General features: G+C 43.1%; 1 protein-coding gene across 1 annotated transcript in view; it reads right to left on the bottom strand.

The window, feature by feature from the left end:
* Nucleotides 1–19,807: 19,807 nt before the first annotated feature.
* Nucleotides 19,808–27,092, bottom strand: part of LOC113902125 (multidrug resistance-associated protein 4-like) — a 188,477-nt gene continuing 181,192 nt past the window's right edge. Inside the window, 1 exon segment of the mRNA XM_027557079.1 lies at nt 19,808–21,604. Within this exon segment, the coding sequence (XP_027412880.1) occupies nt 21,497–21,604 (108 nt within the window). The 3' untranslated portion in view covers nt 19,808–21,496.

The following is a 27,092-nucleotide window of genomic DNA, read 5'->3' as shown; positions in this document are numbered from 1 at the left end:
CATTTCCTTTTCCAGGGGCTCTTCCCAACTCTGGGACTGAACCTGGGTCTTCCACATTGCAGGCAGATTCTTTAATATCTGAGCCACAAGGGAAGCCTAAGTTATCCTCTAAGTGATTTCCCCTTTATAATATGGGAAAAGACAAACTGTGAAAATCTTTAGCTCTTTCCCTGCTTACTGAAATAGATACTGACCCTTTGAAACATATTCTGGTTCTTGAGTTAACTAAGTGAGACCATCCCTGCCCAGCGCAGGACTGCAGTTCCAGGGAGGCTGATGGGACAAGAAGGTGAGATGGTAGGGGAACAGTCTCCCCACCTCCACTCACTGACCTACTGGGGAGAGAGCCTCATCCTGTCAAGTGGACCGTGACTCAGAAACTCAGGTCCTGAGAGCAGTCCTGTGAAGGGGACAGAGCAGGAGGTGAGGGGGGAATTCCCCACAGTAGCAAGGAGCTCTCCTTACTGCACAGTCAGGAACACCAGGGAGAATGAATCTGCTGTCTGTCACTACATCAACCACCTGAGACATAAGCACCCTAAGGCAGTAACTTTTTCATTACTCAATACATTTGTGAGGCTGATGAAGCAGAGTTGTTGCTAGCCTCCTGGGCTCACTCACAGGTCTGCCCACAGCCAGGGGCCCCACTGGCACTGGGTGTCCAGATGGGCCTCACTTCCACTCCGGCCTGAGCTGGGATGGCCAGAGGACCTGGGGTGGCCTGGTTTCTCTCCCCATGTGGCCTCTCACCTCAGACTGCTGACCGCTCGGTGGTCACGGAGGGAGTCTGTGATGGAGTCCCCTTCAAGCTGAGGTCTCCTAAAGGATTGGAAGGCAGCAGTGAGCAGGGAAAAGGGGGAGAGGCTGGTGAGAGGGGAGAAATTGACTTATAAGAGAGAATAGCAAGACCCTGTGAGGGAGGAGGAAATATGATGCTTTCTAGAAAAACAGGAATAAAGTTAGTTTTGTTACTGCAAGTAATATAAGAAAAGAGGGGAGGTGAGTGTCAGGTGATGCAAGTTCAAGGAGCTAAGGAGGTTTTTTTATTTGTTTTTAATCTTCGTACTAAGAGTGGGAAACCGTTGAAAAGTTTTAAGCAATGAGGTGACTTGATCTGATGTTCTCTTTAAAGAAAGAGCCTGATTATGCATTTCAGGTTTTACAGGGGGACGAGAGCAGCCTTTCTCAACATTAGCACTGTTGACATTTGGACTAGACAAGTCTTTCTTGGTGAGAGGACCTGTACATTGCATGGTGTGTCGCAGAGTCCCTGACCTCTATCCACTGGATGCAGTAGTCACCTCCTCCCTCAGTCGTGACAACCAAAAATGTGTCCAGACGTTGTTGGTAAGGTATCCTCGGAAACCAGTTCCTGGTTGAGAACCACGGGGCTGGAGTGAATGCAGGGTTTCCTCTGTCTTCTGGGAGAGAAATACTCCTCACCTGGCTTGAGTGGTGGAGGTGGAGCTGAGATGAGCAGATGGGACTGCAGAGACCAGGAGATGAACTCAGCAGTACTTGCGTGGACAGACTCATCACAATGATCCAGTTCTCAACCCTCTCTCTGCTTCTCTCCTTCAACATTCCACCTGCTCTGAAGAAGGAATCTGGTCTTGTGTTGGGGATACTCCTGGTTGGGTGGCAAAAGGATAGTATGTGGAATGTAAAGTTCTCTTTCACCCTGTTGTAGTTTGTTGATGCAACACTCATATAGTGTCGAAGTCTGATAAAGGAATTGATTTCTCAAGTGGGGTCAAAGTTTAATCAAGGAACTGATTGAAAATCAGCAAGGCAGGTCAAAAAAAACCCCAAAGTTAAAAAACAACAACAACAAAAGGGACTTCCCTGGCAGTCCAGTGGTTAATAAGACTATATGCTCCGGATGCAGGAGGTACAGGTTTAATCTTATTTTCCCTGGTCAGGGAACGGAGACGCTCCTGCCACAGAGTGTGACATTAAAAAAATAAAAAAGGAAAGAAGGCAGGTTAGTCCCAGCATTGTTTGTTTACTTGTTTTATTTTTAGCTGTGCTGGTCTTTCGGTCTTTGTTGCTTTCATGCGGCTTTCTCTAGTTGAGGAGAGTAGGGGCTGCTCTGCATTGTGGTGTGTGGGTTTCTCGTTGAGATGACTTCGTTTGTTGCAGAGTACAGGCTCTAGGTATGTGGACTTCAGGAGTTGCAGCATGGGCACTCAGCAGTGTGGCACACAGGCTTGGATGTTCCACATCATGTGGAATCTTCCTGGACCAGGGATCGAACCTGTGTCCCCTGCATTGGCAGGTGGATTCTTATTCACTGTGCCACCAGGGAACTCCTCCCAGGCTCATTTTTGAATGAGGGAAGTCTAGAGGTCTGGAGAGCAAACTGAGATGTGAGGGCAATGGAGAGAGGACTCTGGAATGAACTTGCTGAGGCACTGGCAGCAAAGCTTAGAACATCTGTCTGCAGAGGCAATGCTGTTCTTTTAAAATATAATTGTGCCCTCATCCCCTTGGTTTTTCATTTTCTTATTCAGTCACTTAGTCATGTCCAAGTCTTGGCAACCTTATGAACTAGAGCACACCAGACTCCTCTGTCCTCCACTGTCTCCTGAAATTTGCTCAAATTCATGTCCATTTAGTCAGTGAAGCTATTTAACCATCTCATCCTCTACCACCCCCTTCTCCTTTTGTCTTCATTTTTTCCCAGCATCAGGGTCTTTTCCAATGAGATGGCTCTTTGCATTAGGTGGCCAAAGTATTGAAGTTTGTCTTCATTCTTTCCCAGCATCAGGGTCTTTTCCAATGAGATGGCTCTTTGCATTAGGTGGCCAAAGTATTGAAGTTTGTCTTCATTCTTTCCCAGCATCAGGGTCTTTTCCAATGAGATGGCTCTTTGCATTAGGTGGCCAAAGTATTGAAGTTTCAGCACAATCCTTCCAGTGAATATTCAGGGTTGATTTCCTTTAGGATTGACTGGTTTGATATCCTTGCTATTCAAGGGACTCTCAAGAGTCTTCTCCAGACCACAATTCAAAATCATCAGTTCTTTGGCCCTCAGCCTTCTTCATGCTCCAACTCTCACATGGATACATGACTACAGGAAAAACCAGAGCTTTGACTATATGGGCCTTTGTCAGCAATGTAATGTCTGATTTTTAATACACTATCTAGCTTTGTGTCACCTTTTCTACCAAGGAGCAAGTGTCATTTAATTTCATAACTGCAGTCACCATCTGCATTGATTTTGGAGCCCAAGAAAATAAAATCTGTTACTGCTTTCACTTTTTCATTTTTTATTTGCCATGAAGTGATGGAATCATATACCATAATCTTAGTTTTCTTTCATGTTGAGTTGCAAGCCAGATTTTTCACTCTCCTCTTTCACCCTCATCAAGAGGTTCTTTATTTTCTCTTCACTTTCTGCCATTGCAGTGGTATCATCCACATATCTGAGGCTGTTGATACTTCTGCTGGAAATCTTGATTCCAACTTGTAATTCATCCAGCCAGACATTTTGCATGATGTACTCTGCATAGAAGATAAATAAGCAGGGTGACAATATACAGCCTTGATGTACTCCTTTCCCAATTTTGAACCAATTAGTTGTTCCACATCCGGTTGTAACTGTTGCTTCTTGACTCACATACAAGTTTCTTTTTACATAATGAATAATAATTCTCTCTCCTGTGCCTGCCTATTAAGGAAATATCATGAGGAATGGTGAGTTCCCAACCCTAAAACACTGGGAATTCATCTGATCAAAGACCCTGTCTTTAGTTCTTATTTTTTCATATCCTATCATAGCAAGTAGGTGTTTAAACTTTTTTTTTATAGAAATTTTCAAACATATCCAAAAGTAGAATAGCACAATGAACTTCCAGGAAACAAGCTTCAACAATTATTCACATGTTGTCCATCTCATTTCATTAAACTGTCCTCTTTTGCAGTAGTGCCACCAGTATTTAGCACAACTCCCAGATACATATTTCACCCACTGATACTCCGGTACACATTTCTAAGAGCTAAACACTTGAGAGAGATAAACACAGTACCATCATCCCTTTACTAATCACCTTAATATGAATATATATATGTGTGTGTATGGATATATATACTCATACTCAGTACAGTACCTCAAGAGCATCTTAAGAAAGTGACAGATGCCTGCTAAAATCTTAATGCTAGGATTCACTACAGTTTCCTTCAGCCTTTATAAGCATATACATTTAATTTGGCATTACAATCCTTTATGTATTGAACCAAGAGATTGTTCCAATGATCACTACTTCATTTTCTGTCTTTTTAATTAAATTTATTTATTTTAATTGGATGCTAAGTACAATATTGTACTGGTTTTGCCATACATTGACATGAATCCACCACGGGTGTACATGTGTTCCCCATCCTGAATGCCCTCCCACCTCCCTCCCCATCCTATCCCTCTGGGTCATTCTAAATTATCACAAGCCATTGGTTTAATACTGCACTTGGGCTTCCTTGGTGGCTTAGTTGGTAAAACATCCACCTGCAATGCAGGAGACCTGGGCTAGATCCCTGGCTTGGGAAGATCCCCTGGAGAAGGAAAAGGCTACCGACTCCAGTATTCTGGCCTAGAGAATTCCATGGACTATGCCCATAGAGTTGTAAAGAGGCTGACACTACTCAGTGACTTTCACTTTCTTTCACACTTATTTGGAATTTTACATGAGGGCAGTTTCTGGAATGATTTATTTCTTCCCTTTGAAAGATTGGATAATGAGCTTCAGTCTTATCTTGATACCACTCCTTTTCTTTTGTTATTATTATGCAATAAGCGAATGAGATAATTTTCCACCCAACAACTGCTGCTGCTAAGTCACTTCAGTCGTGTCCAACTCTGTGCGACCCCATAGACAGCAGCCCACCAGGCTCCCCTGTCCCTGGGATTCTCCAGGCAAGAATACTGGAGTGGGTTGCCATTTCCTTCTCCAATGCATGAAGATGAAAAGTGAAAGTGAAGTCGTTCAGTCCTGTCCGATTCTGAGCGACCCCATGGACTTCAGCCTACCTGGCTCCTCCATCCATGGGATTTTTCAGGCAAGAGTACTGGAGTGGGGTGCCATTGCCTTCTCCGCCCAACAACTGGAGCCAGATAATAAACATGAGTTTGAGGGCTTCCCTGGTGGCTGAGATGGTAAGGAATCTGCCTGCAATGTGGGAGACCTGGGTTTGATCCCTGGGATTGGAAAGATCCCTTGGAAAAGGGAATTACTACCCACTCTCATACTCTTTGGACAGAGAAGCCTGGAAGGGTACAGTCCATGGGCCCACAAAGAGTAGGACATGCCTGAGCTACTAATACTTTTACTTTCAGTTTGAGGAGAGGTAGGAACAGACCAAAGACCTGGAGTTTTGGGAGGAGCTGCCGGTGACACGGAGGTCAGGTCAGCTCAGTTCAGTAGCTCAGTCGTGTCCAACTCTTTGCGACCCCATGAGTTGCAGCACACCAGGCCTCCCTGTCCATCACCAACTCGGAGAGTTCACTCAAACTAATGTCCATTGAATCAGTGATGCCATCCAGCCATCTCATCCTCTGCCGTCTGGCGGGAGCCAGCACGGGAGTTCCCACCCATGACAAAGGTCATGCGGAGAGGATCTGACATGCAAAGGCGAATCAGAACTGGAGAGGCCCCCTGGACCTGCCCGAGCATCTACCCCAAAACCAAAATTTGTCTGTTTTACTATTTCATGACTTTCACCAACTCTTCTGACATTAACAGGGGGCTATCCCTGACTACCTTTCTCTGAAGAAAATCAACTTAGAGCTCTAGTTAATAAGTTTCCTGGGCATAATAGGAGTGTTTCCATTCAAACCCCTCTGATGACTTTCTAGCTTGCCTGACAGGTTTGTTTGGACTCCTGCAGCTACGCATGTGATTGTTCACAGCCTCCCAACCACAAGAGGCATGGGAAGCTTAAGATATTCTAACAATGCAGAGCTTCTCAGAGAGTTAAAATTGTTAGAATAGAACTAGTAGAGGATTTCTTTGTTTAGCTAATGCTTGGTGCCAAGTTTCCATATCCCTCACCTACTGTGTCCCTGGGAGTGTATTGATTAATATAGTTGGTATATAGAAATGTAAGTAGTAGCTTTAATGTTTATAACCTTGGATGCTTGAGTTAATTGTTTCTTGTTACAGACCACCACACTTTTGCCCTATAGGAATGCAACTTTATCTAATGCTTTCGGAGGGTGGCACCTGACTTTAGAATAATCACCTTTAGAGCAAAATAAGTTTTCTGAAGAAAGGGTCATAAAATGTTAACAGGCCTCCTGGCCAGAAGATGATGTAAATCACCTAAAGCTTTGGCATATGATAAGTTTTCAGAAAGAAAGCCTGGCTTTGATAAGGATCAAGGACTGCTGACCTTGCATGACTCTACCCTCCCCCCGCCCCCCATTATCCTCTATGCACAACTTAAGGTATAAAAACGACTTTGTAAAATAAAGTGTGGGCCATGCTCATCAAGCTTGGTCTCCCCATGTCGTTCTTTCTTGTTTCCTTTTCTCTCCTCTTCTTCTCTGTTCTGCCTTCAGGACAAATAATTGAGTGCGGGGGCCCTCTGAGACCACTTATTTGCCCGGGCTTCTAAGACCCACTCGAGAAGGTGCCTAAGGTGGGGCACCTTCTGCTATCCGAGAGGGCGCCTGCAGCCTCCCTGGTCAGTGCAAACCTGGTATCACAGGTTTTATTGGCTTTCCACGTAAACCAGTTATATTGAGCCTCTGATCTTTCTCCTTTTATCTATCCTTTTAATCACCAACGCAGTCCTCCCGAGGGAATCCCTGGATCCAACCGGTGCTGGACCCTGGCAATCGTCCCCTTCTCCTCCTGCCCCCAATCCCTCCCAGCATCAGGGTGTTTTCCAATGAGTCAACTTTTTGCATGAGGTGGCTAAACTATTGGAGTTTCAGCTTCAACATCAGTCCTTCCAATGAACACCCAGGACTGATTTCCTTTAGGATGAACTGGTTGGACCTCCTTGCAGTCCAAGGGACTCTCAAGAGTCTTCTCCAACACCACAGTTCAAAAGCATCAATTCTTCGACACTCAGCTTTCTTCACCGTCCAACTCTCATATCCATACATGACCACTGGAAAAACCATAGCCTTGACTAGATGGACCTTTGTTGGCAAGGTAATATCTCTGCTTTTCAATATGTTATCTAGGTTGATCATAACTTTCCTTCCAAGGAGTAGCATCTTTTAATTTCATGACTGCAATCACCATCTGCAGTGATTTTGGAGCCCCCCAAAATCTGACACTGTTTCCACTGTTTCCCCATCTGTTTCACATGAAGTGATGGGACCGGATGCCATGATCTTCGTTTTCTGAATGTTGAGCTTTAAGCCAACTTTTCACTCTCTTCTTTCACTTTCATCAAGAGGCATTTTAGTTCCTCTTCACTTTCTGCCATAAGGGTGGTGTCATCTGCATATCGGAGGTTATTGATATTTCTCCCGGCAATCTTGATTCCAGCTTGTGCTTCTTCCAGTCCAGCGTTTCTCATGATGTACTCTGCACAGAAGTTAAATAAACAGGGTGACAATATACAGCCTTGACGTACTCCTTTTCCTATTTGAAACTAGTCTGCTGTTCCATGTCCAGTTCTAACTGTTGCTTCCTGACCTGCATATAGGTTTCTCAAGAGGCAGGTCAGGTGGTCTGGTATTCCCATCTCTTTCAGAATTTTCCACAGTTTATTGTGATCCACATAGTCAAAGGCTTTGGCATAGTCAACAAAGCAGAAATAGATGTTTTTCTGGAACTCTCTTGCTTTTTCCATGATCCAGCAGATGTTGGCAATTTGATCTCTGGTTCCTCTGCCTTTTCTAAAACCAGTTTGAACATGTGGAAGTTCACGGTTCATGGACACGGAGGTCAGGAGCCAACAAAGCTAATTTTCCTCCCTGTCACAGGTGTAGGGGATCTGCTTCTGGTGAAATGCTGTGATGTTTGCCTTTGCTGTGTGTTAAGTGCCTCACACTCTAGTTTAAAAGTGAGATAATAAACTAAGCAACACGTCAGACCCTCCTGCCTTTTCCATACTCCCGGTTCTCCCCTTGTCCTCCTGAGTGAATTCACTCAACTATCAAGGGATAAGATTTTAAACAAAGGAAAAGATGGCTTAAGAAAGATTTCAGCTCTGAGATAGAACTCTGGGAAGCTTTGAATGAATATTAGAGGAAATCCAAGGGCAAGTCCAAGGGCAGAGGGAACGGAAGGGTGGAGGTGCTGGGGGCAGGGCCGGGGGAGGACTGGCTGTGGGACCAGAGGACACTCATTCATCTCACCTCCTCCCCACCTCTCAGTCACAGGCTCACACAACAGTCAGGGGGCTGGAGATGGAGACACGACAAGCCTTCTCTTACCCTCAGCCCTGCTCTTCTGGGGAAAGTGAATGAAGAGTTCTCAGAGGTTGAAGGATAGGACTCAGGGACAACCAGTCCTTCCTTCCCTGGGAGTGGATGAGAGATTTGGACACTTTAAAATGTATGACATCCCTATTTAAGCAGCTTGTTTTGGGGTGCAGAGTAGCAACCATTTATACAAAGAGACACAACACATGTTTCCCTCAAGTTGAGTTTCCATTCACAGCCTTGACCTCAGAGACTCAGCATATCAAAGGACCAGCCAGAGGAAGCCCTCAGGGAACATCTCCATGGCACGTTCATCCTGGGAGCCTCTTTCACACACACAGGACAGGCTTTGTGCAAATCACAGCAACTGGCTGTCGGCCATACTCTTCCTGAACTTCCCAGTTCTTTTCTCCATACTCTCTCCAACTGTCTTCTATTTAAATCATGCAGGTGTCCTACTCCTCCCCTCAAACACTTGAAGTTTTATAGCCACTAATTAGACCAAGGGGAAAAGAAAAGCAAGTGGACATATTTGAGACTTGGAAAATTGTTCACCTACCACCTGGGTGTTTTCAAAGTCAGCCACCAAATACTGAGCCCACCTGTGCCCAGGCTCCCAGACAGGTTCTGGGGTCCCTGGAGAAGACACAGCTGCTGCTCTTGCAGCCTGAAAGAGAGGAGAAAGGAGCCAACACAGCGGAATCAGGAGAGGGGGGGATAGGGAAGGAGGGGGCCTTATCTCAAGGAGAAGGAGTCCTGCTGGGTAGAGCCATGTCTCACTTGTGAGCTGAGAGAAGAGTAAAAGTCTGTCAATAAAATATGTGTGTGGGGGGAAGGTTTCCTTGGCAGAAAAAGATGGGTCCAAATGTCCAGAGCAAAGGAGAGGTTAGTGGGTGTGAGAAACTAAAACAGTTAAGACACATTGGAGCTCAGGCTAGAGTGAAAGAAAATCTGGAGATGAAGCAGGAGAGCAGGCAGGACTCAGGTGGTGGAGGAGTCATCCCACTTCCTCCTGTGGACACAGTCTTCTGTCCTAAAGGAGTCCTTCCCCAATTTCTTACATGCCCCATTAGGGTTTTTCACTGAGTCATTAAAATCCAACCTTCCTCAGCACCTACTATGGCAGGCCTGGAACTAGATCTGGAGGAAAATAGTGATAACACTCAGTCCTCCTAATAAGGGGGCTATGTAATTATGTTCTTTTTGAAACACCAACTATTAAAAACAATGTCTATCTAAGACATAGGAGAAAAATATTAATGACTAAAAAATACTTAAGAACCCCACATAATCAACTCCTTTCAGTTCAGTCACACAGTCGTGTCAGACTGTTTGCAACCCCATGGACTGCAACATGCCAGGCTTCCCTGTCCATCATCAACTCCCGGAGTTTACTCAAACTCATGCCCATAGAGTGAGTGATGCCATCCAATGATCTCATCCTCTGCCATCCCCTTCTGCTCCTACCTTTAATCTTCCCCAGCATCAGGGTCTTTTACAATGAGTCAGTTCGTCCCATCAGGTGGTCAAAGTTTAGAGCTTCAGCATCCAACGAATATTCAGGACTGATTTCCTTTAGGGTGGACTGGTTGGATCTCCTTGCAGTCCAAGGGACTCTCTAGAGTCTTCTCCAACACTACAGTTTGAAAGCATCAATTCTTTGGTGCTCAGCTTTATTTATGGTCCAGCTCTCACATCTATACATGACTACTGGAAAAAACATAGCTTTGACTAGACAGACCTTTGTTGGCAAAGTAATGTCTCTGTTTTATAATATGCTGTCTAGGTAGGTCATAATTTTCCTTCCAAGGAGCAAGTATCTTTTAATTTCATGGCCGCAGTTACCATCTGCAGTGACTTTGGAGCCCCCCCAAAATAAAGAATCTCACTGTTTCCATTGTTTATCCATCTACTTGCCATTAAGTGATGGGACTGGATGCCATGATCTTTGTATTTTGAATGTTGAGTTTTAAGACAGTTTTTTCAATCTCCTCATTTACTTTCAAGAGTCTTTTAGTTCCTCTTCACTTTCTGCTAAAAGGGTGGTGTCATCTGCATATTGATATTTCTCCCTGCAATCTTGATTCCAGCTTGTGCTTCTTCCCACCCAGCATTTAGTTGCTGGGCAGAAAGAAGCACAAGCTGGAATCGAGATCCAGTCCCATCACTTCATGGGAAATAGATGGGGAAACAGTGGAAATAGTGTCAGATTTTATTTATTTTTGGGGGGGGGGGCTCCAAAATCACTGCAGATGGTGACTGCAGCCATGAAATTAAAAGACACTTACTCCTTGGAAGGAAAGTTATGTCCAACCTAGATATCATATTCAAAAGCAGAGACATTACTTTGCCAACAAAAGTCTGTCTAGTTAAGGCTATGGTTTTTCCTGTGGTCATGTATGGATGTGAGAGTTGGACGGTGAAGAAGGCTGAGTGCCAAAGAATTGATGCTTTTGAAATGTGGTGTTGGAGAAGACTCTTGAGAGTCCCTTGGACTGCAAGGAGATCCAACCAGTCCATTCTGAAGGAGATCAGCCCTGGGATTTCTTTGGAAGGAATGATGCTAAAGCTGAAACTCCAGCACTTTGGCCACCTCATGCAAAAAGTTGACTCATTGGAAAAGACTCTGATGCTGGGAGGGATTGGAGGCAGGAGGAGAAGGGGACGAGAGGATGAGATGTCTGGATGTCATCGCTGACTCGATGGACGTGATTCTGAGTGAACTCTGGGAGTTGGTGATGGACAGGGAGGCTTGGCCTGCTGCGATTCATGGGGTCACAAAGAGTCGGACACGACTGAGTGACTGAACTGAACTGAACTGAACTGAGATGAGTGCAATTGAGCAGTAGTTTGAACATTCTCTGGCATTGCCCATCTTTGTGATTGTAATGAAAATTCACCATTTCCATTCCTGTGGCCACTGCTGAGTTTTCCAAATTTGCTGGCATACTGACTATAGCACTTTACAGCATCATCTTTTAGGATTTGAAACAGTTCAACTGGAATTCTATTACCTCTACTAGCTTTATTCATAGTGATGCTTCCTAAGGTGCATCTCACTTCACATTTCAGGATGTCTTGCTCTAGGTGAGTGATCACACCATCATGGTTATCCAGGTCATTAAGATTTTCTTTGCATAGTTTGGTGTTTTCTTGCCACTTTTTCTTAATATCTTCTGCTTCTGTTAAGTACATTCTGTTTGTGTCCTTTATTGTGTCCATTTTTGCATGAAATGTTCCCTTGGTATTTTAATTTTCTTGAAGAGATCTCTAGTCTTGCCCATTCTATTGTTTTCCTCTATTTTTTTTCATTGATCAGTTAAGAAGGCTTTCTTATCTTTCCTTGCTGTTCTTTGAAATTCTGCATTCATATGGGTATATCCTTCCTTTTTTACTTTGCCTTTAGCTTCTCTTCTTTTCCAGCTAATTGTAAGGCCGCCTCAGACAACCATTTTGTCTTTTTACATTTCTTCTTCTTGGGGATGGTTTTGATCACAGCCTTCTGTATGATGTTATGAACCTCCATCTATAGTTCTTCAGACACTCTATTTATTGGATCTAATCCCTTGAATCTATTTGTTACTTCTACTGTATAATCATAAGGGATTTGATTAGGTCATATCTGAATGGTCTAGTGGTTTTCCCTACTTTCTTCCATTTAAGTCTGAATTTGGCAATAAGGAGTTCATGATCTGAACCACAGTCAGCTCCTGGTCTTGTTTTTGCTGACTCTATGGACTTCTCTATCTTTGGCTGAAAAGAACATGATTTTCGTGTTGACCATCTGGTGATGTCCATGTGTAGAGTCATCTCTTTTGTTTTGGGAATTGGGTGTTTGCTATGACCAGTGTGTTCTCTTGGCAAAACTGTGTTAGTCTTTGCCGTGCTTTGTTTTGTACTACAAGACCAAATTTGCCTGTTATTCCAGGTATCTCTTGACTTCCTACTTTTGCATTCCACTCCTCTATGATGAAAAGGACATCTTCTTTTGCTATTAGTCCTAGAAGGTCTTGTAGGTTTTCATAGAACCATTCAACTTTAGCTTCTTTGTCATTAGTGGTTGGGGCATAGACTTGGATTAGTGTGATATTGAATGGTTTGCCTTGGAAACAGAGACCATTCTGTTGTTTTTGAAATTGCGCCCAAGTCCTGCACTTCAGACTCTTTTGTTGACTATGAGGGGTATTCCATTTCCTCTAAGGGATTCTTGCCCACATTAATAGAAGAAATGGTCATCTGAATTAAATTCAGTCATTCTGGTCTATTTTAGCTGAGTCCTAAAACGTCAATGTTCACTCTTGCCATCTCCTGTTTGATCGCTTCCAATTTACCTTGATTCATGGGCCTAACATTCCAAGATCCTATGTAATATTGTTCTTTACAACATCAGACTTTACTTCCATTATCAGTCACATCCACAACGGGCCATTGTTTTCTCTTTGGCTCTGTCTCTTCATTCTTTCTGGAGTTATTTCTCCACTCTTCATATTGAGCAATTACCAGCCTTGGGAGTTTATCTTTCAGTGTCATATCTTTCTGCCTTTCCATACTGTTCATGGGGTTCTCAATGCAAGAATACTGAAGGGGTTTTCCATTCCCTTCTCGAGTAGACTACGTTTTGTCAGAAATGTGAATGAAAGCAGCTGCCGTTTGGGAAGAAAGATCTTTTGCCTCCAACAGTGGTTTTCAGTTGGCAACAGGGTAGAATCACCTGTAGGGTTTTAGTAATAAAAAGTGTTGACTCCTGCCTCCCCTCCCTGAGACTCTGATTTAACTGAGATGACTACTCAGCACTGGGATTTTATAGAGCTCCTCTGGTGATTTGAATTTGCAGCCAAGTTTACAAAACACTGGCCTTTGTCATATTGAGGATATAAAGGACTGTACCTGGAGAAGGTAACTGAATATACAGGGATCAGGTGATTCTTCAGGAGTAGGAGTGTGCATTTCTGTGTGTGGAGGGTGGGGTGAATGAGGATGAAGCAAAGCTAGAGGCCCCAACCCTCTTGCCTGCTGTGAGGCCTTCCTGGTCCCTCATTCCATGAACTTTCCATGCACCTCACCTGGACTCGTGGATTTTGCTGCCCCCTGGTGGTGATTTGCAGTATGGTAGAGTTGTTTTTAGCCTCTTGATGAAAGTGAAAGTGGAGAGTGAAAAAGTTGTCTTAAAGCTCAACATTCAGAAAACGAAGATCATGGCATCCGGTCCCATCACTTCATGGGAAATAGATGGGGAAACAGTGGAAACAGTGTCAGACTTTATCTTTTTGGACTCCAAAATCACTGCAGATGGTGACTGCAGCCATGAAATTAAAAGACGCTTACTCCTTGGAAGGAAAGTTATAACCAACCTGGATAGCATATTCAAAAGCAGAGACATTACTTTGCCAACAAAGGTCTGTCTAGTCAAGGCTATGGTTTTTCCTGTGGTCATGTATGGATGTGGCAGTTGGACTGTGAAGAAGGCTGAGTGCTGAAGAATTGATGGTTTTGGACTGTGGTGTTGGAGAAGACTCTTGAGAGTCCCTTGGACTGCAAGGAGATCCAACAAGTCCATTCTGAAGGAGATCAGCCCTGGAATTTCTTTGGAAGGAATGATGCTAAAGCTGAAACTCCAGTACTTTGGCCACCTCATGCGAAGAGTTGACTCATTGGAAAAGACTCTGATGCTGGGAGGGATTGGGGGCAGGAGGAGAAGGGGACAACAGAGGATGAGATGGCTGGATGGCATCACTGACTTGATGGACGTGAGAATGAGTGAACTCCGGGAGTTGGTGATGGACAGGGAGGCCTGGGGTGCTGAGATTCATGGGGTCGCAAAGAGTCGGACACGACTGAGCGACTGAACTGAACGGAACAGTTGTCCCTGGAGGTTTCATACAAGCCCCTCCTCAGTTCATCACAAATCTGTGAGCAGGATTCCCTCACATCCCATAGATGTGGTTTGCCAGGAGGGAAATCCTGGGAACCATACACAAGGAGCAGATTGGCAGTGACTTCAGGAGTTGCTCCTGCACAGGGAAGCTCAGGGAGCTCTAGGTCACTGGTCAAGCACGGGTCTGGCACATGCCTGCAACTGGAGCCTTCCTGTGCCTGGGGTTTGAGGAAATTGGTCTTAACAGCCAGACACAAGTGCCTGTGATATCAAGCATCAGGAATTGCAGAGGTGTAACTTGACAATCTTCACAGTAAACAGCAACAGTCCTGCTATATATTCCGCCCTCCTGTATAGCAAAGATATGTTTTTACTTAATTACCGCGTTTACCTGTGACACAAGCCTAGAGGGTGTTAGGATCCCCATCTCAGAGACATGGAAACAAGCCTACAGAGCTTAAGGAAATTTCTCAAGGTCATCCGACTCCTAACTGACAGATGCAGCCTCTGAGCCCAGGCAGGTGGGACCCCACAGTCTGTCCCCGCTCCTCCCATGTCCTGGCAGGACCCGGAGTTCTCTCCTGTCCAAAGATCTGCCCAGCCCTTCAGCCTGACTCTCCCGGTGGGTCCAAGTGGTCCCTCCAAGTTCCCACAGCCCCTTTGCACCTATTTCCCCTGACTCCGGTCCTTCCTTCTGCAGGGCAGCCCTGAGAGCCCCACAGTCAGCAGGAGGACACACTTGCCCCGTTCTGGTCGCTTCTCCCTGCAGCCAACTCCCGGGGATGGGGTCAGCCCAGGTTGTGAGGGCTCATGAGAGAAGGAGGAGGGAGTGAGCTTGTGGTCAGCATCTTCCTGTGACCTGGGACCTCCCTCTCTCTACCTCTCACTTCCGGCCGTTTATGGCAGCTTCCCTCTACGTTCCTCTCCGGCCGCAGCAACACCCCCCCCCCGCCCCGCCCCCCAATTACAAGTGCTCCTGTAGCTCTGCTGTGGATCAGAGTCACCAGGGGAGAAGTCAGAAGGCAGAGTCCTAGGATCCATTCCCAAAGATCTGATCCAGGAGGTCACACAGTGGGGCCTGGGAATTTGAATTTTTATCAAGCATCCCAGTGGATTGGGGGATTGGGATGCAGGGGATCCTGTGAACACTCAGAGAAACATTTAATAGACCTGCCACTCACATCCGTGGGCCCTCGGTCAAGAGTACAAATGAAGGCCATAGTGTATTTTTAAATATTTAGAAGTTATAAATCAATCAAACAAAACTGTCAAGTACACCTTCCTAACTATTAACACCTGGCAGACTGGGGTTTTGGACACTGAGCTCCAAGCCAGAAGGCAGGACAGCGGAGGGCGGGGCTGACCCAGCCTCCAGCCCCCTTCCCCTGCTCTTCCCACCTCTGGCTCTGACCTTCCCTGGGCCCTGAGGAATCTGCTGCTCAAGCAAGAGCACTCCTATCCTTCAAGTTCAAAATCAGGCCACACTCTTCCCACCCATGAACAGCAGTATCTTGACCACCTGTCAGGCTAGGACATGGGCCCCAGGAGGGAGGCTGGCACTGGGGATGGGAACAGGGATTCTGGGGTCCAGGTGCTCAGAGCAGGCCTGGAGGGGGCGAGGCTCCAGGTGGCCACACCCCCTGGTCCTCTCTGGCTGCACCTGGGGAGGGTGCATCCGCAGGATGACCGAGCAGGACCTCAAAACCAGCGCTTCTCAAACTGTACTGTGAGCAGGACTCACCTGGGATCCAGAGATTCTGAGTCAGTAGGTCTGGGATAGATTCCATGTCCTAACTGCCTCCTAGGACAGTCGATGCTGCTGGTCCACAGGCCACACTTAGGACAGCAGAGCTCTAGGGCAGGGTGGGCAGCATTTTTCTGTAAAGGACCAGGAAGTACATTTCCAGAATTTGTAGATCTTATGGTTTCTGCTCAGGAAAACATCTACTCCTGCTTCATTGACTACACTAAAGCCTTTGACTCTGTAGATCACAACAAACTGAAAAACTTAAAGACCACCTTACCTGTCTCCTGAGAAACCTGTATGCAGGTCAAGAAGCAACAGTTAGAACCAGAAATGGAACAACTGCCTGGGTCAAAATTGGGAAAGGAGTATGACCTGTATGTTGTCAGGTCATACTTATTTAACCTATGTGAAAAGGAATGTATGTATACGTATAACTGAATCACTGCTGTACAGAAGAAATTAAGACATTGTAAATCAACAATACTTAAATAAATTTTTAAAGAAACAAGAAAAAAAAGTCAAGGGTGTCAGTAGGTTCACTATTAATAATATTCACTCTGGTTATTTGTTTAGCCAGGTGTTTGCCAGATTTTTCCAATTTGAAAATACAATTCTTCCCTAAAGAATTAATCTGAGAAGATGCTTTGAGTCCATGAAAATGCTGTGTCTCCCCCAACCCATGAACACTCACCGTATATTCAGACAATGATGAATTTTGTCTGAATTATTTATGACAAGGATGGCTGCTATATGGTACTTTTCTGTCCATCTGTCTACATTTGTGAGTTGACCTTCTACTGAAAAAAAAAGGGCTTTCCCTTCCTACTATTTTATGTCTTATAGGAATCAGTATAAACTCATGGATTTAAAAAAAATTTTTAGTGTTGTAAAATGTAGGTTTTAAAAGCCCACAGCCCTCTGTTTATCGTTATTTACTATGAAATTTCTAATGTGATAAAAACTCCATCTCAGAGACTCATTTTTTGTCTAGATAATCGGAAAAATTTATTTTTAAAAATGCTTTTCCTGTAATGTCCTCCAGAATTAAATATGATAAGCTTTTGGATCAAACACTGGTTTGGAATACCCAAAGCTTCCACCTATTAGGATGGATACTTGTGAGCATGTTTGCTGAGTGAAAGAGTGAATTTTAGTCAGGACTGTCCAATATAAATGTCTTATAGAACATTCCTAGTGTATCTAAGTCTTAACCTTGGTTTTTATTAAAAAATCACACAATCCCATTTTGACTCCTAAGGTAAGTCAGATGGGCCTGGAGTATAGATGGAGGTCTCACACAGCTGGAGCATGAAATTCCTTCTAATAATGTTATTTTTTAGGTCTAAATTCAAATAAATATATCTTTCTCACAGTTTTCAACACACATTGCTGTTTTAGTTTTTGGAAAAAAGAAACACTTTTCTTAGAACATTAGGTTTAAAAAACAAAAGCTCAGTTAATCTACATTCTTTCTGTTTTTAAAGGAAAATTAATAGCTTACACTTAAAACCTTGTGTTTAAAAAAATTCTGAAGGTTTTATAAAGTGGCCTGTTGTGCTTCCAGGGACCTTCTTCAACATTAGGACCATGCTGCTGATTCAATAATAGAATTGGTAAAATATATGCACAGTATTGTTTTTAGACTTGGAAAAAAAAAAAAAAAAAACCTTTAAACTTGAACAGGAATTTAATTATTTCTAACTTTTTAATGCTATTAAAAGCATTGATAATGTATAGTAGGGCCTTTTGAAAGCCTGTGTGCTCTAATTTTAAGATAAATATGATGGGAACAATTAATAAAGAGGATAGGGCTGGAGGGGATCGTACTGGTTGACAGATAATCACATATCCAGCATTGTTCAAAAGCAGTCTTTCTCACCTTTCTTGGATTAAATATGAGTTTTACTTAACGTTGCATTTTCAACCCATTGCAACCTAATCAATGATCCACTGTGCACGGCTAGTGTTCAGCTCAGCCACGGGCCCCTCCCCCACCGCACAAGTGCAACACTCACACTGGTCCCCGGGGAATTCAGGATCCCAACCATCCTGAGGGTGGATGTCACAGCAATACAGAGGGTTTTGAATTTCTAGACTTCTTGAATTTCCTGTACTTATTTCTAACCGGGTTACAAACAGGTCAGGGACTGACATTAGCGCACAGACCACACTGTTTCACTGTCATAATCAATCTTTGCAACAGCCTTCTGAGAATCAAGAAGGCTATCCCCACCTGACCTTTCAAAGACCCTGAAGCACAGTGGGCTTCCCAACCTTAAGAGTCCACACTCACCAGGTAGCAGAACTTGAATCCAAGCCCAGTCAGTGCCCAGAGGAGCCAGTATTTGCCCCTGACTCCAGAGCTTGTGCTTCTGCCCGTGTGCTTGTGTCATTTTAAGTACATGTGGAGGAGGAACAGTTTGGTTTAGGCCATCAGATGCGGACCTCCTCACGTACACCTTCTACATTCCATAAACCTCCTTCATCCACACCCATCCTGTTCTCCTCTCCTGGTGATAAGAATCTCCAAGGTCAGTGATTCCACCCTGTGTCTTTGGATGCTCTTAGGTCATCATCCCAAGCAAAGCAATGGTTCAACAGCAGGAACTGTATTCATTTTCCAGACAAAGAAGCTGAGATTCAGAGGTTGAGATGCTTACCCAAGCATGTAACTAAGACTACGTGGCTGTAGGCTGTCCAGAGCCTATTTTGTCAAGGATGGTGCCATTCTAATGTCCTGGCACCTTGGCTGGTTACTGCTTTCCCACACCCACACTGCTAGTGAGTAGTAGAGAAAGGACAGATCAGTGTGACTGATTCCAAAACCAAGGCTTTCTATTATCCCAGGCTACCTCTTAATATCTCAAAGTTTAAAAGTTGAGAAAGAAGATTTGCTCTCAGTCATCATTTGTTCATTCCACAAACATTTAGTGAGAAACCTCTATGTACAGATACTCTGCTGGAAGACATAATTAAAAAGTGAACAGGGCACAGTTTCAAGTGCTCTAAACTAAGTGAGAAAAATTCCACGTGTGGACACTTACAGTCAGGGCAGGCTACATGCACAACAGAAAGAACAGGCCCCTTATTTAAAAATAAGGTCTCTCAAGATGGTGACACAGGACACTAACCAAGTATGGTTCACTTTAACACGAGAGGCGCTCAGGGTAATACACAAATCCGAGTTACCTAGGATGGCGACTGATGTTAATGTGACTTCTTAGAAGAGGCAACAACTGGGCTGACCCTGGACAAAGAGGATATCTCCCCTACATGGACCTTCTCTATCTTTTAGACCAGATGGTATTCAGGAGAATCACTGAGTCATCATTTTCACTTAAACATCAGTCATCAAGAGGTTTCCCCACAGTGCACCCTCACCACCTACCTCTGGAGCTTTGATACAAACCAAGGGGGGACACTGAGACGTGCTGTCCTGACCTCCCTTCAGGGACTCGTTGTCCAACAGCTGAAAGTGCTGCCAGTGGGCAACCTTAAACCACCAGCCCCTCTGGGGGCAGCCTGAATGCAATGACCCATCTGGGTGGAGGTATAAAGGACTGGTCATTGGATGTGTCAGGACAACCCTGGGGGGCCATCATCACTCCAGACTCCCATGTAGTCAGCTCAGGTCGTCTGGCCAGTGATCCAGCTTGATCCTTCCCTCTGCCTTACCCTGTTTATTCCCTCCTGATTCCACAGTGTTGACCCCAAGGGCACCCCTGATACACATTCCAGAACTAAACTCCATCTGAGTGTGCATCCCAGAGAACCAGCCTGCAACACGTATCATAAAACATTCCAGTATTTGGGGAGGATTTTTATTGAAAATTACTGATTACACATGTACCAGTTAACATTTTAACATTAAATGTTAACATTTTAAAAACTCCCAATAAAATACAAAATGGTAGAAACAAGGACCTTTAGTGTGAATGTCATTACCTTTGGTTTAAAGTTCACAATCTAATGTTGTCTGACCAAATGAAATTAAGTTATATATTAACAACAAAAGACAACTATATGTTGAACCATATGAAAGTGCCATTTTATAGCTTATAAAAAGACTGAATGTCAGCAGTTCTGTATGGTTCAATCTAAAAGAAAAAATCCATAAGCATTTGAAATTTAGAGAACATTATACTTATGAATAACCCATGGGTAAAAGATACAGTTAATGAATTAAATTAGGAATTAGAAAATACATAATACTATGGCTATTGACAGTGGTGAGTACCAAAATTTGCAGGTTGCAGCTAAAATGGACCTTAGGGGAAAAGTCAGCTTTATATACTTATTTTAGAAAAATGATGACATTACTAATCTCTTTTCAATTTAAGAATTTAGAGGAAAAACCTCAACATTAAGCAACAGTTGAAGAAAAGAAAGAATGATATGATGATCTAGGGGGAAAAAAGAGCATCAGTCAAGCAAAAATTTGATTCTTTGAAAACAGGAAAAGGTTATGCAAGATTATTCACAAAAAAAAAGGCTAAAAGAAAATTAAAAAGTTAAAAGAACAGAGTTAGAGATGCTGCAGAGATTAAACATACAAGATATTGTGAATAACTTTATGTCAACCAAGCTCAAAACTCACAGGAAACAGATTCCTCCTAGAAAAATGAAACTTATCAAAATGACTCTGCAGAAATAACACACTGAATAGGAAAAACATAATTAACAAAAGTCACCCAGACAGTGTGGCTGCACAACACTGTGAATGTGATTAATGCCACTGGATTGTGTGACTAAAAATGGTTATATGGTAAATTTTATGTTATATATATTTTACCACAATTTGTAATATTAAAAAAAATAAAATTCTCTATCTAGAAGACAGTCTAGCACACGTCTGTCCTTCATTAGCAAATCCCCTACAAGTGCTCCTATTTTGAGACAGCATATTTTCTCTTCCTTCTCTTTTAGAACATATAATATTGTCCTTTGGTATTTAACCATATATCTATTTTTTGTTGTTGTTACTTAAACTATAGTATATTATTATGTTTTTCCTATCAGTTTTCTCTGTAGCATTTTAACCAGAGGTCTTTTGATAGAAAAATGGATCCTAGTCATGTTAAAGGAAGTGGTGACACAAAACAGCAACTTCACACAGTCTTCAAGTAAACAGAATCCCTGATATAATTGGAAAGTAATATGTAATTCCGGGAACAGTAAAAATACATCTGTGACAACTTTGTCTCAAATCTTAGAAAATGAGTTTAGCTCTGGAGTCTCTCAAGACACAAAACCTGGGAGACAGCTTTTATTGGTGGCCTGCACCTCTGATTTGGATAAGAGTGAGTAATATAACATTTAAATAAACATAATAAATCCATTTTCAACAGCTTGAAATCACTGAGTGAAGTTGGAGAACAAACATCTTGTAATGTGTAAATATTTGTTGCTGGCATAAAAAAAGTAGAATATAGTTTATGCAGTGAAAAACCTATTGGAAAAAAGCCTTTGGAATAGACACGAACTCATGGTAGAATCAAAGTGTTGATGCAAAAATTGTTCAGGCTGAGGCTTGTCCACTGGAAACATTCATAACCACAAGGTCACTGTGAATAATATCTGGCTATCTCCTTTTGAAGTATACCTGAGGGAGAAAAAGACAAAAACAACATGTTTAAAAGTTTTGTGGCAAATAGATGGGGAAACAATGGAAACAGTGAGAGACTTTAAAAAAAAAAAAAAAAAGTTTTTAAGTGCTCCTGCTGATGCAACCATTTCTAGGTTTCCTTCTTCATGTGAAGCAATCATATCACTATTGGAGGCACAGTTTTTGAAAAACCAGGGCTGTATTTATTCTAAAGAGGAAGCAACCCCATTAAAACCCTCAGTTGGGCTGGATATAATGCTAAATAACCTGTAGATCTCCTAGATTTCTGGTCATTCAGAATCACATATATGCTTTATAACTACAGTAAATTGATAAGCAAAATCATTTTATTCCCTGAAATAAATTTAAAACAGTGTAACAAAGAGGACAGGAAAACTAGCATCTTAACAGGGTTTGTCACTTTCACACATAAAAGGAGCACAACAGATTTGGATGTTAATGCTGCTGCTGTTAAGTCACTTCAGTCCTGTCCGACTGTGCGACCCCATAGATGCCAGCCCACCAGGCTCCTCTGTCCCTGGGATTCTCCAGGCAAGAACACTGGAGTGGGTTGCCATTTTCTTCTCCAATGCATGAAAGTGAAAAGTGAAAGGGAAGTCGCTCAATCATGTCTAACTCTTCGTGACTCCACGGACTGCAGCCTACCAGGCTCCTCCATCCATGGGCTTTTCCAGGAAAAAGTGCTGGAGTGGGGTGCCATTGCCTCCTCCGTTGGACTGGCATATACATATGAAATATCCTGGTGTTTAATTTGTGTGGCAAAGCAGTTATAGGGCCTATAGAAATGTGACCTGTGGATAGTGGGTCACAAGAATGAAAAGAAAATCAAATGCTTTAACAATGACTCAACCAAGAAACTTCTCTAAAATGTAAGATGATACCCAATAATAGGACAGATCTCTGCCAGACCTTTAGCTCTTGAATTCTACCAAATTCTAGCTGAACTGGAAGAGATGAAGGTTTTCTCAGTGTATAATCAGAACACAAACGAAAGGAAGTGCTGTCAAGTTCCACAATCATCAGTTTTTAGTAGCTGTGTTGTATCTTGGTTCCTTACAGATGGACATAACAAGATAAAATAATGTCAGGGCTTGTGAAGCCTTATCTCTGAATGTGTTTGGACAAAAAAAGGACTTCAAGTGTAACTCTTTATCCTCAAAGAAGAATGTGAAAAGTTTCATTTGAGTCTTTAAAACAGAAAATGTATTATCTATCAGAGGCTGACTCATGTCACAAACTGGTTTACTTAGACACATGATCCCAGATCTCCCTTATAAAACCTGACTGCAGGTCAGGTGGGTGCTGTAAACAGAGTTATCATGAGAGAGAATGAACTTCACACACGAAACAGAAAAGCACTAGGACACCTACCTTCATAGTAAGTGCACTTTCTTACTCTCTTGTTGCTAACGTATCCTGCTCTGCACATGAAATGCTATATATTTAAATGTCACCTAAGGAGAAAAATAAACCCTCCAAGAATGCTTGGGCCCACTGGCTGAAATCTGAGGCTATTTCCATTGTAATGGAAGCACTTAAAAATAAAGCCTTTGGTGGGAGTCGGGGGATGGTTAATTGCATATCATCACCCTCCTCCATTTTATTAAGCTAGACATAGTTGGTGATTATATGCTTATGTACTATTTTGGTGAAACTAAAAACAGTTAAAGGAACCAAAGAAAATTCATTTCATTTTCTTTTTTTCATTTTCTACTCCTTAATATTCTTTCCAAAATTATCTGCTTCCTTTCTCCATAACCCTTCTCAATACAATTTTTATAAAGAAAATATTATTTCTGCTGCTGCTAAGTCACATCAGTCGTGTCCGACTCTGTGCAACCCCATAAATGGCAGCCCACAGGCTCTCCCATCCCTGGGACTCTCCAGGCAAGAACACTGGAATGGGTTGCCATTTCCGTGTCCAATGCATGAAAGTGAAAAGCAAAAGTGAAGTCGCTCAGTCGTGTCCAACTCCTAGCGACCCCATGGACTGCAGCCCACCAGGCTCCTCCGTCCATGGGATTTTCCAGGCAAGAGTACTGGAGTGGGGTGCCATTGCCTTCTCCCATATTATTTCTAGCAACATTTAACTAAAAAGGACTTTGCTTCATGGTCTGAAATACCTGAACTGGATACTGCAAAGGATCTTCAGCAATTGGAGACACCTGATTAGGGTCTCTAAAGTGACCTAGAAGAACTATGGGTATATTTGTTTTATTATTGGGAGGCAAGGTTTCTACCTACAGCCTTTTATAAAATGATCCCACTTTTATACCGTTAAATGCTCTATATCCTCAAAGCACTTAAGCATCTGCTCTCTCATCTGATCCCTGTGATAAGTGTGAAGAAGCCAGCAGGGCTGTAATCCTGCTATACACACAGGTGAGGACCTGAGGCTCAGAGACCTGGGGGACACAAGACCACGTGGATGCTAAGTGCCTCCTCCATCTATCCAACTGGACCAGGCTCCTAGAGCTGGGATATGAGATTTTTACAACTGCTGGGCTGTATTAGGAGATTTCATGAATAGGGAAAATGACACCTCTGTTACATACTGAGAACAAAGAAACTTCAAAAAATCTCAACCTGATCTGCTTCATCACAGAACAGAATGGATGGCAGGCATTTATTCTTGGAGCTGAACTGTGTCCCCTCTGAAAGGCTGTTGCTGAACACAAAAGATGCCATGATTCTTGGCCTCCAGAGGAGAAGAATTCAATTTGGGGCCAGTGATGAAGCCTGATCACTCAGAGCTTTTGTGTAATAAAGTTTTATTAAAGTATAAAAGAGACAGAGAAAGCTTCTGACATAGACATCAGAAGGGGGCAGAAAGAGTGCCTGCCCCCTGCTATTTTTTAGGCGGATGTTATACAGCTACTAGTAGTAGTAGTGTTAGTCACTCAGTCGTGTCCGACTCTTTGTGACCACGTGGACTCTGGCCCACCAGGCTCCTCTGTCCATGGGATTCTCCAGGCAAGAATACCGGAGTGGATGGTCAATCACTTCACCAGAGGATCTTTCTGACCCAGGGATCTAACCCAGGTCTCCTGCACCGCAGGCAGATTCTTTACCGTCTGAGCTACAGGGAAGATCAATATAGCTACTAGCAGTCTGCTAATTAGAGAAAGGAAATGTCTTAAAACTCAGAGAATGGTATCAGGCCCCTCACAAACAACTTGCATTTTGTGACAACATTGGCACAAGATGAGTTGTCCCTGGCCATAAAATGATTGACATGAATCTTGAAGAAAGGCACGTTTCTAAGCAAATATAGTTTCATTGACATAGCTTAAGAGAACATTTGAATGAGTACACATTCTGGTTTCTCAAGTCCATTCTGAGTCTTAGGGGGAACTGACTTGAAGACAGAATCTAGGATAAATACATAGTTCATTAACATAGGTTAAGAAAAACATTTCCATAAGAAAAATGCATTGGTTAGCTCAAGGTTTGAGAAAAGTTCAGGTGGAACCAGGTATCCTATGGCAACACAGAATTTTAAAAGAAATCTCCTTTTTAAATTTGTATCATTTCAGTTCAGTCGCTGAGTCCTATCCCACTCTTTGTGTCCCATGGACTGCAGCATGCCAGGCTTCCCTGTCCATCACCAACTCCTAGAGCTTACTCAAACTCATGCCATTGAGTTGCTGATGCTATCCAACCATCTCATCCTCTGCCATCCCCTTCTCCAGCCTTCAATCATTCCCAGCATCAGGGCCTTTTCAAATGGGTCAGTTCTTCATATCAGGAGGCCAAAATATTGGAGTTTCACCTTCAGCATCAGTCCTTCTAATGAATATTCAGGACTGATTTCCTTTAGGATGGGCTGATTGGATCTCCTAGCAGTCCAAGGGACTCACAAGAGTCTTCTCCAACACCACAGTTCAAAAGCATCAATTCTTCTGTGCTCAGCTTTCTTTATTGTCCATCTCTCACATCCATACATGACTACTGGAAAAACCATAGCTTTGACTAGATGCACCTTTGTTGTTAAAGCAATGTCTCTGCTTTTTAATATGCTGTCTAGGTTGGTCAAAGCTTTTCCTCCAAGGAGCAAAGAAAGTGAAAGTGAAGTCACTCAGTTGTGTCTGACTCTTTGCGACCCATGGACTCTAGCCCACCAGGCTCCTTCATTCATGGCAAGAATACTGGAGTGGGTTGCCATTTCCTTCTCCATGGGATCTTCCCAACCCAGGGATCAAACCCAGGTGTCCCACATTGCAGGCAGATGCTTTAACCTCTGAGCCACCAGGGAAGCTCCAAGGAGCAAGTGTCTTTTAATTTCATGGCTGCAGTCACCATCTGCAGTGATTTTGGAGCCAAAAAAATCAAAGCTTGTCATTGGCTCCATTGTTTCCCCATCTATTTTCCATGAAATGATGAGACCAGATGCCGTGATCTTAGTTTTCTCAATGTTGAGCTTTAAGTCAACTTTTTGGCTCTCCTCTCTCCTCATCAAGAGGCTCTTTAATTCTTCTTCACTTTCTGCCATAAGGGTGGTGTCATCTGCATATCTGAAGTTATTAATATTTCTCCCAACAATCTTGATTCCAGCTTGTACTTTATCCAGTCCAGCATTTCTCATGATGTACTCTGCATATAAGTTAAATAAGCAGGGTGACAATATACAGCCTTGATGTACTCCTTTCCCAATCTGGAACCAGCCGTTGTTCCATGTCCAGTTTTTACTGTTGCTTCCTGACCTGCATGTAGATTTCTCAGGGAGCTGATCAGGTGGTCTGGTATTCCCATCAGTTGAAGGATTTTGCAGTTTGTTGTGATCCACAGAGTGGATCTATGGCTTTGGCATAGTCTATACAACAGAAGTAGATGTTTTCATGGAACTCTCTTGCTTTTTTGATGATTCAGCGGCTGTTGGCAATTTGATCTCAGGTTCCTCTGCCTTTTCTAAATCCAGCTGCTTAAACATCTGGGAATTTACGGTTCACACCCTGTTGAAACCTGGCTTGGAGAATTTTGAGCATTACTTTGCTAGCATGTGAGATGAGTGCAATTGTGCAGTAGTTCAAGCATTCTTTGCTATTGCCTTTCTTTGGGATTGGAATGAAATCTGACCTTTTCCAGTCCTGTGGCCACTGCTGAGTTTTCCAAATTTGCTGGCATATTGAGTGCAGCACTTTCACAGCATCATCTTTCAGGATTTTAACTAGCTCAACTGGAATTTCATCACCTCCACTAGCTTAGTTCTTAGTGATGCTTCCTAAACCCCACTTGACTTTGCATTCCAGGATACCTGGCTCTAGGTGAGTGATCACACCATCATGGGTCATAAATATCTTTTTTGTATAGTTCTTCTGTGTATTCTTGCCACCTCTTGTTAATATCTTCTGCTTCTGTTAGGTCCATACCATTTCTGTCCTTTATTATATCCATCTTTGCATGAAATGTTTCCTTGGTATTTCTAATTTTCTCGAAGAGATCTCTAGCCTTTCCCATTCTATTG

Source organism: Bos indicus x Bos taurus, chromosome 12 (genome assembly GCF_003369695.1).
Source record: "Bos indicus x Bos taurus breed Angus x Brahman F1 hybrid chromosome 12, Bos_hybrid_MaternalHap_v2.0, whole genome shotgun sequence".
Classification (NCBI taxonomy): Eukaryota; Metazoa; Chordata; class Mammalia; order Artiodactyla; family Bovidae; genus Bos; species Bos indicus x Bos taurus.
The sequence above is the reverse complement of the archived record's forward strand: the minus strand, read 5'-3'. Positions and strand labels throughout refer to the sequence as shown.